This window comes from Myxocyprinus asiaticus, chromosome 22, assembly GCF_019703515.2.
Source record: "Myxocyprinus asiaticus isolate MX2 ecotype Aquarium Trade chromosome 22, UBuf_Myxa_2, whole genome shotgun sequence".
Classification (NCBI taxonomy): Eukaryota; Metazoa; Chordata; class Actinopteri; order Cypriniformes; family Catostomidae; genus Myxocyprinus; species Myxocyprinus asiaticus.
The window spans coordinates 4,396,176-4,417,500 of record NC_059365.1 but is presented as its reverse complement, the minus strand read 5'-3'; the positions used below and the strand labels follow the sequence as shown (position 1 = coordinate 4,417,500).

Below are 21,325 nucleotides of genomic sequence, written 5' to 3'. Positions count from 1 at the left end.
CCTACCAGAAAACATATCCAAGCATTATAGCAGGTAAACAACTTCACCAAACGTATAACAGATAAACATCCATCTAGACTGCTGTGATGCTGTCCTGAACTGTGTGAGTGTTACTGAACTGAGTTAAACAGTGTAGTTAGCTTCTCCAGCCGGGACATAAGACAGCCGGCACTTCTTTCCTGTGTGTGCAGACATGATGTAATGACGCAAGGATGAACGACATAAGCCAGCGATTTTGTGCCAAATCCGACCCAACAGCTCAAAATACATTTAATTTTATAGGTTTACCGTAATGAATTGGGGTAAGGTAAGGACATTGTTTTGAACACTGATTGTTTATGTACTCAATCAATAATGGCAATTTGTTCATTTTTAACCAAAAAATCTTACATAGTGCAGCTTTAAACTCAATCGATAGCATTTGTGCTATAACACTGATTCCACAAAAAAATTATTTCAACATGTGTTTCTGTAGCTCAACTGGTAGAGCATGGCATTATTAATGGCAAGATTATGGGTTTGATTCCCAGGGAACACACAAACTGATAAAAATGTAAACCTTGGGGGGCCTTGCTCAGCAAGTATTGATGCTGACTACCACCCCTGGAGTCGTGAGTTTGAATCCAGGGCATGCTGAGTGACTCCAGCCAGGTCTCCTAAGCAACCAAATTGGCCTGGTTGTTAGGGAGGGTAGAGTCACATGGGGTAACCGCCTCGTGGTCGCGATTAGTGGTTCTCGCTCTCAGTGGGGTGTGTGGTAAGTTGTGCGTGGATCCTGGAGAGTAGCATGAGCCTCCACATGCTGTGAGTCTCTGTGGTGTCATGCACAGTGAGCCACGTGATAAGATGTGTGGATTGATGGTCTCAGAAGCGGAGGCAACTGAGACTTGTCCTCCGCCACCTGGATTGAGGTGAGTAACCGCACCACCATGAGGACCTACTAAGTAGTGGGAATTGGGCATTCCAAATTGGAGAGAAAAGGGGATGAAAAAAAAAATAATGATAATAATAATGTAAGTGAATGCACTGTAAGTCACTTTGGATAAAAGCATCTGCCAAAGGCCAAATTTAACTGGTCTGCCAAATTTAACTGGTCCCTCATTTATTCAAAAAAGTACAACTTACGGTTACAGTGGGGCACTTACAATGTAAGTGAATGAGCCTGTTCATAAACGCTAAAATACACACTGTTTCAAAAGTATAGCCACAAGACGTAAACATCATAAGTGTCAACCAGAATAGAGGGTTTAATGGCGTTATGTTGTAACATTGCATATAACTTAAAACAGTTAAAATGGTTTGTAAGTGGTTATATCACACTAAAATCATGTTAACACACATATTGTTTACATCTTGTGGTTATACTTTTGAAACAGTGAGTATTTAATGTTGACGGATCGGCCCCATTCACTTCCATTGTGAGTGTGTTACTGTTAGCACAGTTTTTTTGTTTTGTTTTTTTATAAACGAGGGACAAATTGAAACTATTTTTTATGGTAATCATCATTATGCCACAAATGCTGTCAGTTGAATTTAATTTGTAGTGAACAGAGACACAGTCCACATGGTTCCCTGTCTGAGAGCTTTTGCTGAAGAAAATATTCCGGTCACATCTGCCAGTGCTGCTGGATCTGTCCACATTTTCATCACTCACATGTGTTCCTGTCAGAATCCACCCTCAGAACGTCACAGCGTCTCATTCGTCATGTCCTCCTGCCTCCTCATCTGCTCTGATAACCCTCCTCTCATATTTGCCCTAACAGAAACACTCTCTCCTTGGCTAATGCACAGTCCATCATGTTAATGTGTTTATACAAACAGTTGTTGACTGGGAAGCCATGACAGATCAACTGTTAATTGAATGTTTTATCAGTTGAGAGATGTTGCATTAGGTTTTGTAATCTCCTTCAGAGAACAGGAACTCATTGTCTTCTGTCTAATACAGGGTGTCTAATTCAAAAATGTCTGTGGCGTCTTTCATTTTCAACAAGAGTTGTTAATTTCAGGCGACATGAGCGGCAGTGACCATTATTTTTTAATTGCTCTATGCACATGTGCATCTTTGCGTCATTTTGTTTTTTAGTGTCTCACACCATGAGCATAAAAAAATAAATAAAAAAAAAATCTCATAAAAACAATTTCTCCTGAATAGGCAACACATGAGAAAATTTCCGAGTTGTCAAAACGGGCAAAGACATCTATCTAGCGCATGTTTGCATGGGCCAACAAATTAAAAAAGCACATTATCAATAGCAGCATCCATATACCCGGTGGTGAATGCATCAGACAACTAGAAATAACTCCCATTGTTACACTTGACAAAGAACGCCATATGAAACACATGTAACCTGAGGTATATTCATTTAATTGTGGGATTTCACGTATTAGTAGACTTTCAAACATTATATGTTTCTTTCCTTGATCAAGATTTGCAAAACATAAGATTTGATAAGTACCAGAGCTGTCATCTGTCACCTTGTAAGATCTCATGCTTACTGGCAGTGGCACCTGGTGGCAGAGGTTGGTACCACATGCTAATTGTTAGCAAGCAAGCAAGCAAAAAAAACAAACAAAAAAAACTCATGTGTTGCCTCTTCAGGAGAAAAAAAAAGAGGAAAAAAATATTTGAGGAGAAAAAAATTATTTGAGAGATAATTATTTTATTTTTTTTACACGATCAGTTGCGCTACCACACAATTTGATCACACTTGAACAAGCTTGTAAATACAGTTGGTTATATAATGCAAACATTAAAATGTATCACCTTACAAGTCATGCGCTATAGTAAAAGTGTTTAGTAAGGTCTAATCTTAAGTATTAAACTTTGGCGTTTAACTTGTCTCGTACCATTTGTGCTATACGGACATGAATGATACCTCAAAACATGCAGTCTATTATTACTTTTCTAACAAATCAGACTCACGATTTCTGCCTAGCAGACAATAAAACTGGTGTAAAATCCTACAATCTTGTACTAAAAATCTCACGTGTTGCCTCTTCAGGAGAAAAAAAAAAGAGGAAAAAAAAACTTTGAGAGAGAGAAACAAAATATTTATAGGACATGCTCAGGAAGGCACTAGGGCACCTAAAAAAAAATAAAAAAAAAAAATAAAAAATCACCTAGTGAATTATTTTTCACCGTGCGGTTCAGGGCTTCCGTACTGCAGTTCAGAGGTGAAATGTGCAGAAAAGCGAGTTAAATGTTCTCCCAAAAAGATGAGGTTTTTAAGGTTTTGAGGTTTTAATGACCTATCGAGTTTTAAATCAATAAAATCGACCTCCCTACCCTAAACCTTAAACATAAACCTAACTGATAGTGTCATAAAAAGCAAATGTGAGATGAAAAACACAATCGCTGAAGCAAACAGGTCATTTTGTGGTGCTTTTATGGCACTTTCGGCTCACGTGTCGACTCGCAGGCTCTTCGGGACTCATACCCTAACCCTAACAGAACCTAACCAACCCTACCTTTACATCACATGTGCAACGATCAGTTGCGCTACCACACAATTTGATCACACTTGAACAAGCTTGTAAATACAGTTGGTTATGTAATGCAAACATTAAAATATATCGCCTTATAAGTCATGCGCTATAGTAAAAGTGTCTAATACTAATCTTAAGTATTTAACTTGTCTCGTACCATTTGTGCTATACGGACATGAATGATACCTCAAAACATGCAGTCTATTATTACTTTTCTAACAAATCAGACTTACGATTTCTGCCTAGCAGACAATACAACTGGTGTAAAATCCTACAATCTTACTAAGTACTAAAACAGTGACCGTAGCCATATTCAAAGACCAGAATACCATAGAGAGTTGGGGCATGAGTAAGCAACCACCTTGCAACCATGCAGAACACATTAATAACCACATAGCAACACCCTGGCAACCACCCACAACATTCTACCATGGTGGTGGTGACTTTTACATGGGCAAGCACCAGTCTTATTTTCAGAAAATATCTAGTTTACCAGTGCCGATGCCATTTTAACCCAATAAGTGTTGCCTATTCACTGAGTAAGATGTTAGGTGTGTAGTAAGATTGGATCTTTGAGCCATGCTTACTACTATTAGGTCATGAATTCAGTCTCAAGGCAACATTTTAAGCCCATCCGCTACATGGAAAGAAAAGTCCCACATTTCAAGCTGTATAACTGAATTATTTCCACAATCTGCTGTTAATCCTCTCCAAATGTGTTTTCAATACAAGTTCAAGCACAGCCCTATTGGCATGCCTTATGTCTCCTTTAGTTCAAGAGTGGCAAAATTTAGTGACAAAGGCAGGCAAATTGGCTTCAATAGAATGTGCTGTCAGTACCTTGGGTCAATATATTTGAGGTTTATGGAGGCATACAGAGATTTAGTCAGCACTCCATAAATTCTGCAATGCATTGTGAGCAAGTGCATTTGAGGTATAATAAGGTTTCTTAGGGTTTTTGTGTCCCCTTATTAAAGTATCATTGTCTGCGAAGCACCATATGCATCTTCTGGCTTCATTCAGGTCCTGTGACCTTCTCTGACCTGCAACCCTTCAGGCGAGATCTATTTTCTGTCTGAGGCTTAAATGCGTGGTATTTTTTATGTGTGAGCAATTTACACACTTGTCTAGATGTGCTTCTTCCCACTTAAGATTCTAGTTTTGTGGTTTCAGGGGACGGCTGTTATTTCAACAATGGGCACTTTCGGCCCTGTGGATTTTTTCAGACTCTAAATAGTTTATTAAATGTGTCTACTTACAATGTCCAACAATGGATACAGGAGAATACTGTCATTTATTTATTTATTCAGAATAGTTTTGAACAAATGTGATTTATCCCCCTCAAATTATATATTGTGTTTGAGAAGAGTCTTTGGTGGAAATTATATTTGATAACATTTTGTGAATAAAAAATTAATTTGATATATATTTCTTTTTTTTATATCCTAAAAACACAAAATGTTCTCACTTTTTGCATCTTTTGATAATTATAGCCTGATTGGAAATGACATCAGTGTGGGGTAAATTACTCAAAATAAGTAATCCATTACAAATTGCTAATTATTCAATTGTAATCAGATTACTTTCTGAGTATTAAAGTTACTTTTAAGTTACTTTCTAAAACACTATTCATAGAAAAGTTAAATATAATGTTTATATTTCACACCCTTCAGCAGTCACAGAAACGCAAACAGACGTACATATAAACATTAATTTATATAATTTAAAATTTGAAAGAATTAATTGAAATGTACTTTACATAATATTATTCAATTAAAATCAATAACTGCAATCTGATTATAAGAATTCAGAATGTTATAATTTATGCTACTTTTTTGAATTTTTTACTTTTTTTATCCTTTTTGAAGTAATAGGATAACAGTAACAAGTTACTTATAATCAGATTACACCCAACACTGAATTACACATAATAAAAGTATTCTGTTCATAAGTGATATTTACCTTGATTTTTCAGATTTTTACATCACATTTCTCATATTTCATCTCAATCATGCTCTTCACTGACACTGTAAAACTTTTTTATAGTATGATTTTTATGATGGGTTTTCGTATTTTAAGTAGTACGTTTATGCCTCAGTCTCATTCACATTGGAAAGTGGTCCTCCACCGAAAACTGAGACTATCAAACATGCTCTCCAGTATTCTGGAAATAGTGACATTAGGAAATGGAAAAATTAATATACCGTTATCAACAATGTTTCATAGTTAAAAGATCAAATTTGTTAGCCTAAAAATTCCAAATACAGAATATGATGCAGACAGTGACATAGATTAAGAATGATAGCAAATTATTTCTGACTAAACACTGAATTCAAAAATATATTTAGGCATTTAAGCACTATTCACGCATTTGCATGGCACAAGGTACCGTAAGCTTGCTCTTCAAAATAAAGTAGTAAACTAGATTTTCTGAAGACTACTTTCTTGAGGTTTCATTCATATCTGTGGCAGAATTGGTGCAGGATATTACGAACCAAATTTTGATATTTAGGGGTTTGAAGTTTGTTCAGATCACTAAACCTGAGTATGAACAATAGTAATACTGATGCTTTCCTTAGCAAACACCACTAAATATGATATAATGGAAAAGGATAGTGTGTTTGTGGTGTTGAGTGTAACATGATTTGGGAGGTTTTGAATCAGAAATGGAGGTAACACAATATTATAAGCCTTCAGATCTAAGATTGAATCTCCTGTTGGAAGAATACCAAGGGCTTAAATCGTCCAACTAACATATATGAAGAACAGAATAAAGGCTCAATTCCCTGGACAAAGATGTGTCTCTGTATTACAGGGAGTCTATATGATCAGGTCATAGACAAGAGGTACAATAATAATCTTAGATCATGAGTCTGAGACTATGAAGGGATTCCAAACTCAATTTCAGCAGGTTACCAAAACCATAAAGGACCTATTAACACGTAAGCAGAACTTTGATAAAATGGGACAAGATTTGATCCACTATGCTGCTTATTCTGGCCGAGAATCTGTTAGTAAGATTATGATGCATCCTAAAGCACAAGGCAATTCCAGTCCAAAAGGAAGATTATAATGAGTGCAGAGGGATTTGTGATACACCCTTCTTGTATTTACATAGCTGTGAGAGGGAAGAGGTAAATGTTTAGCTTGGGGTCAAATAAATTGCGCTGTTTAAAATAAATTGCATGCAGCAGCTGGGAGCACCACTGTCTCTTTACGCAGAATATATGATGTATAAGAACATTCAGCGGCCCCTGAAAGAGTATCTATTCAAGCAGAATAGAGAGATTAGAGGGTGTGCAGCCTCTTTTATGAATATAACAGGATTTATGGATTTTTCCAGCACATTATGCAGAAGTGTCAAAGTGTCCTGTGAGTGCAAACCACACAGGGCTGCGTTTTCCTAAAGCATCGCAAGCTTAAGTTGATCGTAGAGACCGTTGGCGCCAATGGTTTCTACGATCTGCTTAGGCTTATGATGCTTTGGGTAAAGCAGCCCAGGGGCCTCATTGATAAAGCTCTGCGTAGATTTCATCCTAAAAGTGTGCGTATGCACAAAAGTCAGATTTTTGTGATGAAGTGGAGCAGGCAACACATTTGATCTGCATTTTATGTGCATTGCTGTACCTGTTTGCAGCTGTACAATACTGTTTCTGATGAGACATGTCTCTTCAATGGTCCGTTCGACTACTGAATGCGGCCAGCAGTGCCTGTCTTATACTGTCTGCTTTACCAAGCCCAGGGGCGAATCATCCATTTGGTTTTATGGCCGTGTGCCCAGGGGGCCAGGCCACTAGGGGGCCCACGTGAGCAAAAAATCAAGCTGATGTAAACACAGAGACGGTGTGCAGCGAAATGCGTCCGTGTAGCGCATGGTCATAGGGAAATGTTCCGCTCCAAACGTTCCACGACCCCCCACACAAGACGGCTTGATGGGTCCAGTGAAAGTGTAAGCCAGGGGCCCAGAGTACCTTAATCCGACCCTGACCAAGCCATTTCACGTCAGTCAGAGTCAAGTGCGCATCACAGACAATCTTTATTCAAATGCTTTTCTTATCTCAGTACATTATCTCTGTAATAGCCTTTGGGAACATCTCACATTAAGAAATCTTCGCTGTCATTTTAAGTTACAGTATGTTTTTTCTCTATGATGACACGGGAAAGTCCACCAAACGCAGGTCATCCCAAACCAATATTTTCTTTTTACAGCTTGTATTTGAATGCCTTTTAGTTACATAAATTATTATAGCATTCCATTGGCTTGATAACGATTACTTCTGATTCAAGTGCTAAACTACGTACTTTTTTATTCTAAATGTGGTTAAATTAATGAATATCAGAGATAATCAGTCTGTTCAGCTCATTATTTGTCCAGTTGGAGTCGCCAGTTCACACACACTAGTAAAAGAGTGCGTACGCACAGTCAAGAGTGTCCGGACAGTGTGCACATTTTTACGGCAAGTTTATTTTTTATAAATCACGATATGTTCGTTGGAAATTGCGTACGCACATTTCAATGCCCATTTTGTGCATACGTAACATTTATACATCAGGCCTCAGGTCTTTTTCTAATATAAAATATACTAATATTGGACCAATTTCAATGGTAGAAATAGGTCCATGCCTTAAAAAGAGATCAGGTTTCTTTTCTAGATGACAGTTTTAATAGCAAAATGCATTGTCTTGTCAGATGAATGTAGCCTAGGGAAGAAATTGATTGCTTTCAAAATTACTCAACTAATTCAACATACTTTTTGGCCTTCTAGGCTTCAGATTTTCAATCCAGCAGAGGTGTCCGGACTATACCATGAAGACGGTGTGTGTGGCCTTAGTAACGGTAGAATGATTGGAGCATCATTTGTTGCGGCCATATACCACACTTTCCATCAGCTCATTCTGCTGTATCCATGGCAACACTCAGCTAGTGCCCTTGGGATGTGTGTTCCTAACAGTACAACTCTGTCTCCATCGCTGCAAAGGTTGGCTTGATGCTGAAACACTGTTTTGTATGTGTGTGGCCTCCAGTTGCTTGTCTCACAGCTCCTCTTTTCTTACATTGTGTAACTTCTTGTAATGTTGCAGTATGTCGACTAACCTCCTTTGATACTGCAATATTTGATAGAACTCTAACTGATAATTACAGCAGCATTTCTTCTGGGTTGTTTACCCAAATTAGAAGTGATGTTCTCTAAATTACATTTGTTTACCTGAATACCACTCCTTCAACCTAAGTATCTGCATCCTCCAGCAAATTTACTCAATCTGAAGTCATGTACCCATTTAATCTGTGAAACAAAAGTCATAAATTCTTAACCTCCTGAGACCCGAGCATGACTGCTGTGTGCATTTTCCATTTCTCTTTTTGATTTGTAACTACTAGCACATAATAAACATGAAAAAAAAAAAGATGGCAACATATGTGGACAGTGGGACTCAATTTTAAATAATACCAAGCTATAGAAAGTCAGATTTTTTTATCAAATTGTTTATTATGTTTCCAGGAGTGTTGGTTATTCGTGTTTTTGAGAGGTTACAGACATTATATCAGAAATTAACCTAATTAATTCTGATTCAAAGTTATTACCAGCATCATCCAATCACTGGCAAGCATGTTCAAATAAAATGATACATTATAAATTCTGAATCTATGTATTGATTATCATTGTCCCATGTCTGCCAAACATGTTGAGTGATCCAAACATCATCTGCAGCCTGAAACTGAACTTTTGATAGGAAGTTTGGATTGAATGCACTTAGCTGCACAGAGAGCTATAGGATTCTCCCTTGCTCCCTATTTAGTGAATGACTTAGCCTCCAGTGTGCTGTCTGTCTGCATTGGTCTCAGAACAGTTTGAAATGCACCATATTTTCATCCTAACTCCATATAAAGCCTCTGAAAGCAACATTACAGTTGCAAACAGGTGTCAATGTAAAAACTTAATGAGGCTTCTTACCAGACGTAGTTTTGTTGCCGTTTCTCTCAAAGACAAACTCAGCTGTGGCAGAATTACAGCTTGATTAGAAACTACTCCTAATACAAATATTCTGCTCGCATGTGACATTTACCTTGATTTTTCTTTACTTCAAAAATAATTTGTCTCATATTTAATCTCAACAGACTATTGTCGAGACTTAAATAAATAAATAAATATTAAAAAGATATAAATAAAAATTATATATATATATATATATATATATATATATATATATATATATATATATATATATATATATATATATATATATATTTTTTTAGGGGCAAAATTGTTTGGTGTGTTGGAAATGATAACACAGCTGTAATAACACAATAAGGTTCCATACGTTAACATTAGTTAATGCATTAGGCATCATGCACTAACAATGCACAGTATTGTATTTTTTACAGCATTTATTTAATCTTTGTTAATGTTATTTAATAAAAATACAGTGTGCATTAACTAATGTTAACATATATAACTTTTGATTATGTTTTAAATATGTAAAAAATCTAAACGAACCAAGATTAATAAATGCTGTAAAAGTATTTTTTTTATTTTTTTTTTATATGATTTATGGTCAGTCCACTCAGGCAACATTTTGAGCATTCTTCTTGGAGTATCTACAATTCAAGTAGTTGACTGGCCAAAAACGTTCCTGCAGGCACTTGCACACATTTGTGTGTTCCTGGTTGAGATCACTTACACGATTCTTGCAGCCCTTCACAGTCTGAATGCTCTTGAGTACCTGACCTGTTTATTGCTAGCTATCTTATCCTGACTTCAGTGAATCACTGCTGTTTCGTTTGATTTCTTCTTGGTGAAAGTACAAATCTCTCATCCATCCGTGCTGGCCAGGGGTCTTAAGAAGCATTCACATGTATCATGACATTCAGATATCTCACTTACCTGATGGAGCTCTCGCAACACATCCCGTCCTAGTTCCCCTACAGCGCATGAGTCATCAGGCAGGAGTGAGGGTAAGGTTATAACTACCTCAAATACAGATTTACACAGCAGCCTCAAGTTTTTAAATATACAGAAATGCTAGGAAGAGTCTGGGGCAAACAAACACACTGACGCAGCCGTGACCTTCAGAGACGGCCTGGAGGAACTTTACGGCTGAAGATTGTGACTTGTTGTGACATATTCAGAGCCAAACGTCAGTATTAAAGGAAAAGTTCACCCAAGAATGACAATTCTGTCATCATTTACCACCCTCATATTGTTTCAAACCCTTATGACTTAGACAGAATGCTAACCTCAGTTTTTAGAAGTCACCATTTCATAAACTAAGACCTCTACTTAGTCTCTCCATCTTTTCTCTGTCTCACTTTGTCTCTTTCTTTGTAAATGTACTGCAAAGCAGCACTAAAGGAGTCTTTTCTGCAATCTTTTATTTCACTCTCCATCTGTGTTGCCATTAAGAGTTCACAACAGCTCTTACAGTTTCATGTCCTTCTCAAACCTTTTATATAAGGCATGACGTTATCAGGGCAACTCAAGCATTGCTAGTAACATAATTTACAAAGTTCCAATGATTCAATAATAGTCACATGTGAATTAAATATTTAGAAAAATAGTGTGATCTCTAAGAAGTATCACAAGCCGATGGAAGAGTCAGCTGAAACCAACATAGTCTCATGACAACTCGTAATCTTGCGTACGAGATGGCGGAATCATATATATATTACTTGGCTCGTACAAAAACGTACAACTTTAATTCACACATAGACCAACCAATCAACAGAATTTAAAAGCGATACAATACAGGAATCAAATGTTCACTTGACTCCTATCTAGGGATGAACAAAACTACCAATTTTCATAATGGACTAGTTAGTCAGTTGTTTGAACGACTAGTCGACTAGTCTGTGTTAAGGATAATGTATAATTAGGCTCTGTTATGTTCACATGACCCCAGTCAGACACATTTCAGAGGGATATACGAACGCAAATTTCAGCACTTCCTCATGGTAACTAATGGATATTCAACAAATAAATAGGCTAAATAACCGTAACATCTTATTGCACACAACTATTAAAGTAAGAAGAGTAAGAAATAAGAAGGGCTCCAATAAAAAATGGTACGGAACTGCTTATGCGCATCCTGAACGCAGAGACTTGCTTCAGTGTAACCGGAGTGCTTCAGGGCGATCTTCGCTGCTCATTCAAAAGCGCAGAACTGCAAGATAATATTGCAGGTAAACATCTAGTTCACGAGATCAAGCAGTTAAAAATTTTTTTACTGCAACTATTTATTAAAGCAATGTCAGACAGAATCAAAAGACTTTAATCTCTCCATAGCACCTCACAACTGCGGGAACATTACTCACAGAAGAGAATTTAACGTCCGACAGTGATCCTCTTGTAATGTGTTATTGATGCAGTGCTTTGATTGCTGTAACAGCATATAAAAAGACTAAATCTAAATCATTAAAGAGACAAAACTTCTTGCAGAAGGTTTTACTGTGCTGACTTTTATTTACTGTTAACCACAGCAAGCTATAATCATGCAAAACACTCTCTAAGAAGTTGCATCTCTCAATTAATTTGAGAATTGCGTCTCCCATTAAAACCACCACCACTAAAAATATTAATGTTTAGGGGGCCTGGGTAGCTCAGTGGTAAAAGATGCTGGCAACCACCCCTGGAGTTCGCTAGTTTGCTAGCTCGAATCCCAGGGTGTGCTGAGTGACTCCAGCCAGGTCTCCTAAGCAACCAAATTGACCTGGTTGCTAGGGAGGGTAGAGTCACATGGGGTAACCTCCTCGTGATCACTATAATGTGGTTTGTTCTCGGTGGGGCGCATGGTGAGTTGAGCACAGATGCCGCGGTGGATGTCTCCGTGGCAACGTGCTCAACAAGCCACGTGATAAGATGCGCAGGTTGATGGTCTCAGATGCAGAGGCAAATGGGATTCATCCTCCGCCACCCGGATTGAGGCGAATCACTACATGACCATGAGGACTTAAAAGCACACTGGGAATTGGGCATTCCAAATTGGGTGAAAAAGGGAAAAAAAATATTAAAGTTTGTAGTCAACCACTCTAGCACATCCATACTCCGATCCAACACTTTATTTTAAGAAAGGAAATATTTGTAAACAAATCTGGTGACTCATTCCATATTTATTTACGCTATAAAAATGACTGATGTATGTCAGTAACCTGTATTATGCTTTCCTCATCTCGTTCCACACCTGATGTTTTCTTTTTATTTCCTATTAAAATTATAGTTAGGTTTAGGGTTTGTGTTAGGGGTTAAACTAAGAAAAGATTTTTCTTTATGGGAATAAAAGTCTACTCGAGCCAACAATTTTTTATCTAATACTAATTATTACAACTTGTGTTGAGACTGGTTTGGCTGAAGCACAGTGAATAAATTCACCCTACACGTTGGTGTAAAGTCAGGTTGCCTAAACATTACCAACATTTGGAAATCAATTCTAAGTTGTGAATCTGACACACTTGGAATTACTGGTTTGTTGGTTATACTATAGCTGCACTGAGTAACAATTTGCCCCTCCAGAACATCTTGAATATTACCTGTTAGAAAACCAAAAATCCAAGAAGAGCTTCTTATCTTACTGGGATCATATCTTAAGTAATCAAATATTCCTTGATCTTTTGAGATAGAAGAGTCATTGTATTATGAAAACGTACTTTATCATTCAAAGCTCAGATTTTACTCTCCAGTGAAAAGAGACAATTTATTGAAGCTACGCTACAAAAATGACACGTTCTGAAATCCTTGGATTTCTGACATCAGAAACCCAAAATTCACTATCACAGGACCATTGATGTTTACATGTCAATGACGCTTTTGGGGTATTCAGAAACTTGGCCTGCTGAGTCTGTTATTATTCATGAACACCAGAAGAACTAACGATCACTGTACGATTTTGGTCATGATTTCGCTATGTTAGACAAATTTCAGGGATTGTAAAAGATTTATCTTGTCGTTGAGCATAATCGGCAGTCTTTGATCGCTGCTTAGTGTGACATGTTCACCGTTGGTCGATTAATTGCCTTTGAGATTAATCTTGGCCTCTAATGAAGTTCTGGCAGTGTCAAAAATTGTACTTGTCTTGCAGTGTGACTGCTCCTACGATGGCCAGATGACTTAAAACACCCAGTCAATGCTGACAATTGGGAAGACTGGGACCAAAGTCTTGGCTAGGGTGTATATTACAGTCTGACATAATGTTGCACAAGATCTCACTATGATCATATCGCTCAATCTGATGAGCAATGATTGTAAAGGACCGTAAAAATCATTGTGTGTACCCCGCTTAAACTGAGGTAAAGTTTGTTGAACTGCAAAAGGTGTAGCACCTACAGCTCTACAGATCCTTCTGAAGAATCACAATGTTGGAAATAAGCAACTGAAGTTTATTTTTAACAAGATCCCTGATTATTTCAGTCTTGATCTTTAGTCTGATTTTCATGTGGGTTGTAATAACATTATACATGGACCACAGAGAAAAATTTATGATATGACCCCTCATAACCTATTACTCATCTTCTCTCGTCTTTGGCCAATCAGGTGAATGTGTGCAAATCAGAGCCAGCCCCAGCAACGGTTCCCCCAGTCCGGTTCTGTCCTCTCAGGGGATGGCCAGGGTCCAGGATGGACACACAGAGGAATATGACAGGTGCGGTGTACTATTAATAATCCTATTATTTCAATTGAGGACTCTATGCAACATAATAGCATCATTGCCTTATCTTCTCACATATAAGTGAAATTACCTCATCAAAAGCAAACGGCGCACACAAAGCTTTGACATTTCTCTTAATGACCCACTAGAATATGAGCTTGTATATGATGAGAACAACTCACAAATTTAATTTCCGACACTTGTCAGATATTGGAAATCTACTGCATTAAAATTATTCAATAATGAAAATCATCCTGTCTGGACAAATGTTTATTTTTTTTGTATTAATTTTTTTTTATATACAATGCAATAAGTCCTAATGACTCAAAAACAGACTTCATTATCTTGAGGCAAAATGTACGTTTGAAATATGAAATATGATCCATTCTTGACAGTTTTGTGAGATTCACCCGTTCATTTGAAAACTATCAATGTATTTTATGTGCAGTGGACATTTTGTTATGGATATTATGGAGATATAAAAAGCTGTGTTGTGTTGTTTTTTAGCTCTGTGATGTTAGAGGAGGGTCAGGATGGTATGGACATTGGTAGTCTGACTGCTGGTTCAGCTCGAAAGGTCTGCATCCAACGCCATCCAATTCACGGCTTCGGTTTCATCGCTGGCAGTGAACGGCCTGTCGTTGTACGCTCTGTCTCTGCAGGTAGGAAATGTGTCTTTGTCCACTGGGTAAAACGTTCAGGGCTCTAGGACATGAGCCAATCAGCTTCATCTCATTTACAGGCTATCAGATGTTTGAACAAATTAGGCTTTAGTCAAATGGGAATTCAGATATTCAAGTGATTACTTGATGTGCCGATAGGATAAGTGTGGTAATTCACTGCAAGGGATAGGTTATAACTGCCTTCTGAAGCAAGTGTGACCAATAGCATCACCAAATGGAAATACAAAAATAATTATTGTGTTCAAACTAGTGCTGTCAGTCGATTCAAAATTTTCAAAAGTCGTGATTAATCGCATACTTTTTTCATAGATAATCACGATTAATTGCAGATTTTTAAAGTGCTGAAATTTCTTTATTAGGAAAGCAAAACAATATGTAACAATGATGCTCGATTAACATTTTCCAAACAAAGCCTTTCACCGTATTAAGATAGAAATGCACTAAAATAGCACCAATTGTTTAACTAATTGAAAGAAAGACAGAAATCTACTTTCTAATCATGCCTCAGACTGTCTGCACACTAATACTGCCAGCCAACTTGTCCAGCAGGTGAACTGAAATAGTTTGTGAAGTGTTCGCATATTATCTTTCTCTTTGAGCAAATCAACAACAAACCTGTCATCACTGCTGCAGCTTGTAGAGAAATGTTTACTTCTTTCGATATGTTTGCTAGAGAACTCGTTTTCTTGTATTTGGTTGTTTTGCAAACTTGTCAAATGGTTCTTCTCATGCGTCGTAGGCAGAGGGCGGACCAGCTCAAAGGTGCTTTGCTCCACCTACCATACTGGGGTAAAGTTGCTTGCCAATTAGCGCCATCTATTGTAAAGGCATGAATGTGCTAACCGCGAACATTCACATCGCTTTCTATGTGAAATAGCCATTCGTCTGTAATTCGCTTCGCATAATCACATCACCTCCGGCTTGAAAAGGCCTTAAGGCTACTAATCCGTTTTCATATGAAAACTTTTTTGTTTTGTTTCCTAACATTATCCTTTTCAAAAGTATGCGGCAATGGAGATACTTTTAAGCGGAGTAAAATGCCGTTCTAGTGTGAATAAGAGGGCGTAAACGCAGCAACATTTATTTGTTTTCAAACGAAAACTTATTAGTGTGGATGTGGCCTACAAATACAGATGAACTTGTTTTTTTAATTGTTTTGAAATATGTGAACATGCGCTAGACGGACGTCTTTACCAATGCGCTGCATCCTGCTGTTTTGTCAGTTCCTCACGTAGGAGTGCCGCATTTTTAGACGCTGTGTCAAGTTTAAAAAAAACTTCAACTTTAAAAACTGCTTCTCGAGACACCTGCTCTGCTCATTGTGCTGTCTTAGGTTTCTGAAGCACATGAACGTTTTTGGTCTGAATGGCCCCTAAGGATGCTTTAAATAATGTACTCTGTCAGCCACTGAGAACGACACAAGTTTCTGACATGTCTCCTCTACAGACGGACCATCAAGTGGCAAGCTTTTCCCTGGAGATCAGATCCTCGCCATCAACCAAGAGCTTGTGAGCGACGCGCCCAGGGAGAAAGTCATAGACCTTGTAAGGTAACACCCTTTACTGTCACCAGAGGGGAGGGGCCTTGTCAGGACGCATAACTGACTTTGCTTTATGTATTACTGTTCCATATGTCTGCATCAGATAAGAGAATTCATTTCAGATAAGAGATTCTTTTTGTATTTTGCAACTCACTTCCCATAATGTCTTTTGCTTTCTGCAGACACTGCAAAGACTCCATTGTTCTTACGGTGCTGCAACCGCAACAGGTAGTTCAGGATATTTTGTTTTGTACATTTAAAAAATATGTCATACACCAGTTTCTATACTAAAGTCAATGCCATCTATACATGACTTTAATTGGAATTTTGGAATTCTCCAGTGATTTTGGAGTTTTATGACCGAAAACATGATCTGGTTTGTGCCAACCCAATAATTACTATAATGAAATGTACCTACAGTAATTATATAATGTCAATACTATAGCTCAGTAGTGAAACTGTAATGTGAAATGTCTAGCTGAAATTTGTTCACAGAAGGAATAGTTCACCCAAAAAAATTAAAATCATTATGAGAATCTGTCATCATAGGTGCAAATGAGATTTAAGAGGTACAATGAATGGCAAGATTTTTAGTGAATAATTGAACCCTCCTATGGTATTGAAAAAGGTCACCTCCTTTTGGTATTCATGGTCATTTTTGATCGGAAGGGTATGCTATTTTGATCTTATTTACATGTAAATTTCTAAATGTTACCATAATTTGCATATAAAAATAAGCAAATTTTTGAACAAAAAATTCAGAACCTACACTTCTATAAGTTGAAACATGAAGACAATATGATAAATGTGATTAATTCCATATGTCTGCATCAGATAAGATGTCTTTCCCATTCATTTTCAATGGTCGGTCAATTTTGACTGCGAATAACAAAGGGGTCACTTTTTTTATGACCACTTAGACTTATTGAATCAAGCCCAATTTATTTATTTTTTTTGTATGTCACAAATGGAGGAAAAGTCACCAAGTCTTGTACTGAAAAATTATTTCGGTCAAAAATGACCGAATACCATAGCAGGGTTAAATATCAGTGTCTCTCTCATATGGCTTTAGAAGACTTGGAATATAGCACACAAGTCATATGGACTACTTTTTGGGTGATTCTCATGAAACCTGTCAAGAAAATGTCCTGGACCTATTTTACTGCAAAATCTAAATAAACAAATATTAAACAAACACTAACCCTAACCAATTTATATTTTGCATTTGGAAATTTAAGCATATTTTAGGGCTATTTACATGTCATAGTAGTAGGTCCTTGGTTCTGCCTTTCATTTCACTTATTTTAATAAAGAAAATCAATGCACAACAGCATGTTATTTACTGTAATACAGAATCATAATTGAAAACAATGGGAATAGTATAAGTACAACGTCCAGATGTGATACAATAATGAAAAATAGGGGGTAAAATGTGCTTAAGTGTCCTGAAAATTATGTCACAATGTAAAAAAATCTTAATGGTCCTATAATTATATAAATATATATGTTTTTGTTTGTTTTTTTGATTTGGGGTTAAATATGAGCAGGACATTATCTTGACAGGTTTCATCAAGAAAATGCTGTTTCATTTTTCTTATGGAGCTTGATAGCCCTTGGTCTAGCGAGCCTTTGGTAAAATTAGCATTCTAAGGTGAACTATTCCTTTAATTTGTATTAATTACCTTTTAAATCAAGACCAGACCATTGGTTTTGTAGCTTTTGCTCTGCCTGAAACTATTCTTAAACATTGTTGTCGCCTCTGTTTCTCTCTTTCTACCTTCCCTCCCTTTGTCTTTCTATTTTGTTTCCTTAGTCACCTAAATCTGCCTTCATAAGTGCAGCCAAGAAAGCTCGACTGCGAACCAATCCCCCCAAAGTGCGCTTTTCAGAGCAAGTGTCCATCAGCGACCCAGACTCAGTATGTGCTGTTGCCTTCCGCTTACATCACACCCCAGTCATCCCTGTGCTAACACGGCTATATGTGCTGAAATGAGAGCTGTTGAACACTCACTGGCACCAAAGGCTCCAGAACTGAACAGTGTGACTACATTTATTCATTCATGCGGCAGAAATATTCATCCAAAGTAACTTGCAGTGCATTCAAGCTATACAGCTTTATTAGTACATGTGTTCCCTGGGAGTCGAACCTAGGACCTTGCCTTGCTGTTATTTGAACTGTGCTCTGCCAGTCAGCTACAGAAACTACGACTAGAGAGAACCTTGAATGACTATTGGTTTATGACTGAAAGGTATTTTTAAACTTCACAGTCTGTTTGTAATATCACCACATTTGTTATGGTTATTCATATTTCAAAATAAGAGATTGAATGCGTCAATCTGTATTGGTCTCCTTTTGAGAGTGTATAATGGCAGTCATTTCAGAGTTTCAATATTGAAGTCTGACTCACTTCACATCTCCTGCTCATCCCATTTCATCAGACTGCAGGTTTATAACTCAGAGGGGCAATGCGTAAATCCCTCTCCAATGGTTTCCCATTAATCTATGTGGTTGACATTTTAGAAGCTAAAAAAAAAAAAAAAACTTAAACCTTTGCGCTTTAGCTTTAGCTCCATCTTCCTCACCAAAATTTGCATGAAAACAAAGGACTTGGAATTTGCTTGGTTTGGCTGGAATTAAAGGGTTGTAGTTTTTCTTGTTTGAAAAACTGAGAGTAGAGTAGATTTACATAGAAGCCAGTCAGAAAGATATTGACAAGAGCATCAAAGTGCATTTATGAAAACACAGGATTTTAAATTGACTATGCTTGGCTTGGCTTAGTGTTTCCCTGTCTGAAATTCTTCAGCAGAGTAGATTTACATAGAAGCCAGTCGGTAAGATTTAGACAGATGTTCACTTTATGAATAACATATGAGTTCTAGTTTGTTTGTCTTGGTTGCTGAGACTTTATGGTTTGAGAATGCAACTGACTTATAAACAGGTGCCATAGTATTGCAGCTAAAGGCTGGATTACACTACATGATTTTAACCAGGGCCGATACTAGGATGCGAACTTACATTTTGAACGTGGTTCTGGGGGGTAGATGTGTTTCCCTTGATCATCACGGGGCAACATTGGAATTTTCTTGGGGGGTATCTAGGTTGTCAATGCCCCCTAGCCCCACTCCCCCCGATCCAGCCTTGATTTCTAACACAGATTTTAGCCCTGATTTGCAGTTAGGTTTAGTCGAAGATAGTCCGCTCCATTCCACAGGTTTTTGGACAGTCAGAGTTGACAGATTTCACAAAAGAATCACACAGTCTATGATGGACACAGACTCCGATTTTTTACCTTCATGACTGCGATTCCATGTAGTCGGAGGACATCAAAAAATTATTTATATTTTTTAGCCGACTTTCCATGACTACAGAGGAAATCCTGTAGTGTACTATTATTAATAGCTCTGAAGTCTGAAGTCATACGGTGAGCAGCCAATGGAAATTGAGCCCGTGGAGCATCGGAGCTCAAGAAATGGACATGGCGAACCAGCATTCAAAGTGGAGCTTAACGTTTAACACCACTCACCTCCAACTCGCATTGCAGTTTCTAAAGAAAATACTGGCCACGTTTTTCCACCCAAGATCGCACCAAAATGTGTTTGACCCGACTTTCGTGACTCGGTAACACAAAGTAGCAGTAATAATAACAGCAATGCTCCTGCACATGTTTGTTTACACCTGTCATGCATTTCCTAGAACGGGAGGGCGTCTGTTACCACCCGATTTTGGGATCGGATTGAATCGACTTGATAGTCAGGCAGTGTAATCCAGCTTTAAGACTAGGTCTCTGAATTGAAGCAATTCATGGGTTTTACAAAAGGAAATTCTAATGGCAAGGATTTTTTGGATTAATTCCATCTGGTTCTGATTACAGTGTTTGGGTAACAGAGTTACGCGGATAAATGTGGCGTCAGGTTCCTTGTCGCAGCTCCAGCCTGCTTTGGAGTAATGCCATAAGATAAAAATGCACCTAGAGAAAGATTGCAGCATCCCCATAAGCCTTAATGTTGTTACTAGACATTCATTCATTCGTAGCCTTTCATTAGCACTACAGCTGCCATCTCCTCTTGGTGAACATGGGTCGATAGCACCCATGTTAATGTCAATGTCCATCGATTATGTCCCATACAGTCTGATATCTGCCTTGCGAGCAAGGAAGAGTCCACACTACACCCTTGGGTGCTGGTCGCACCAATTTAATAAAGCGGACCGATGGGAGGGGTGTGCAGCTCTCCTGGAAGAAGAAACATGCTGATCAGGCCTAGAAGGCCAAAATCGGTAAAGATCAAACTACCCTCACCCGAGCCTCCTCTAATCATGTCAATCCATCTTGTGTGATCAGCAGGGGCCAGCGGGGCTTTCTTCATTAAAACTCGCCAGTCAGCACAGAGTACATAAGCTGCTACCTTTTATTAAGGGGGTTAGGCTTAAAGACAAATGCCAACGTGGGACTTATTATTCATGCCACATCATCTTGCTCTGTAGTTAGAGTGCAATTGATTGGGATTGCATTGAATGGATGAGCTAGCCAACCTGCTCACGTCATCACCTTTCATCACATGATCCCCACTGACCCTCCAAATTGATGTTTGCCTATTTGTTTCCATTGTGTATTTGAGTTTAAACTGCAAAAAATACTTTGCACGTTAATAATTGTATATAAAACTTTATTGGGTATATCAGACCTTATTCAATGTCTGCATTTCATTAGATAATTTTATTGATGATGCTCATTGAAAGATCATTGGACAGCTGAGAGAAAGTACTTCCCAAGTAAAATCTGGGCAGACACCTGGTGCAAATCAATATGATGCTGAAGTTAGAATGCCACTGAAAGTAATAACCTCAATTTTATTGATGCAGTGCCACAGCAAATTTAGAGGAAAATGATGTATGGAACAGATGCCTTAAAAGTTTCACTGGAAGGTGCACTAAGTAACTTAAGAAGTTCTTTTAACGAATCTGTTTAATTATGTAAAG

The 21,325-nt window shown here is 37.8% G+C and overlaps 1 protein-coding gene across 1 annotated transcript in view; it reads left to right on the top strand.

Annotated features, from left to right (window-relative positions):
* LOC127413164 (FERM and PDZ domain-containing protein 4-like) overlaps window positions 1-20,545 on the top strand; it is a 126,951-nt gene extending 106,406 nt beyond the window's left edge. Inside the window, exons 3-8 of the mRNA XM_051650046.1 lie at window positions 14,010-14,118; window positions 14,632-14,786; window positions 16,254-16,356; window positions 16,530-16,575; window positions 18,161-18,265; window positions 20,477-20,545. Coding sequence (XP_051506006.1) covers window positions 14,078-14,118; window positions 14,632-14,786; window positions 16,254-16,356; window positions 16,530-16,575; window positions 18,161-18,265; window positions 20,477-20,545 — 519 coding nt within the window. The 5' untranslated portion in view covers window positions 14,010-14,077. The remainder of the gene's footprint in view (window positions 1-14,009; window positions 14,119-14,631; window positions 14,787-16,253; window positions 16,357-16,529; window positions 16,576-18,160; window positions 18,266-20,476) is intronic.
* The last annotated feature ends 780 nt before the right edge of the window (window positions 20,546-21,325 follow it).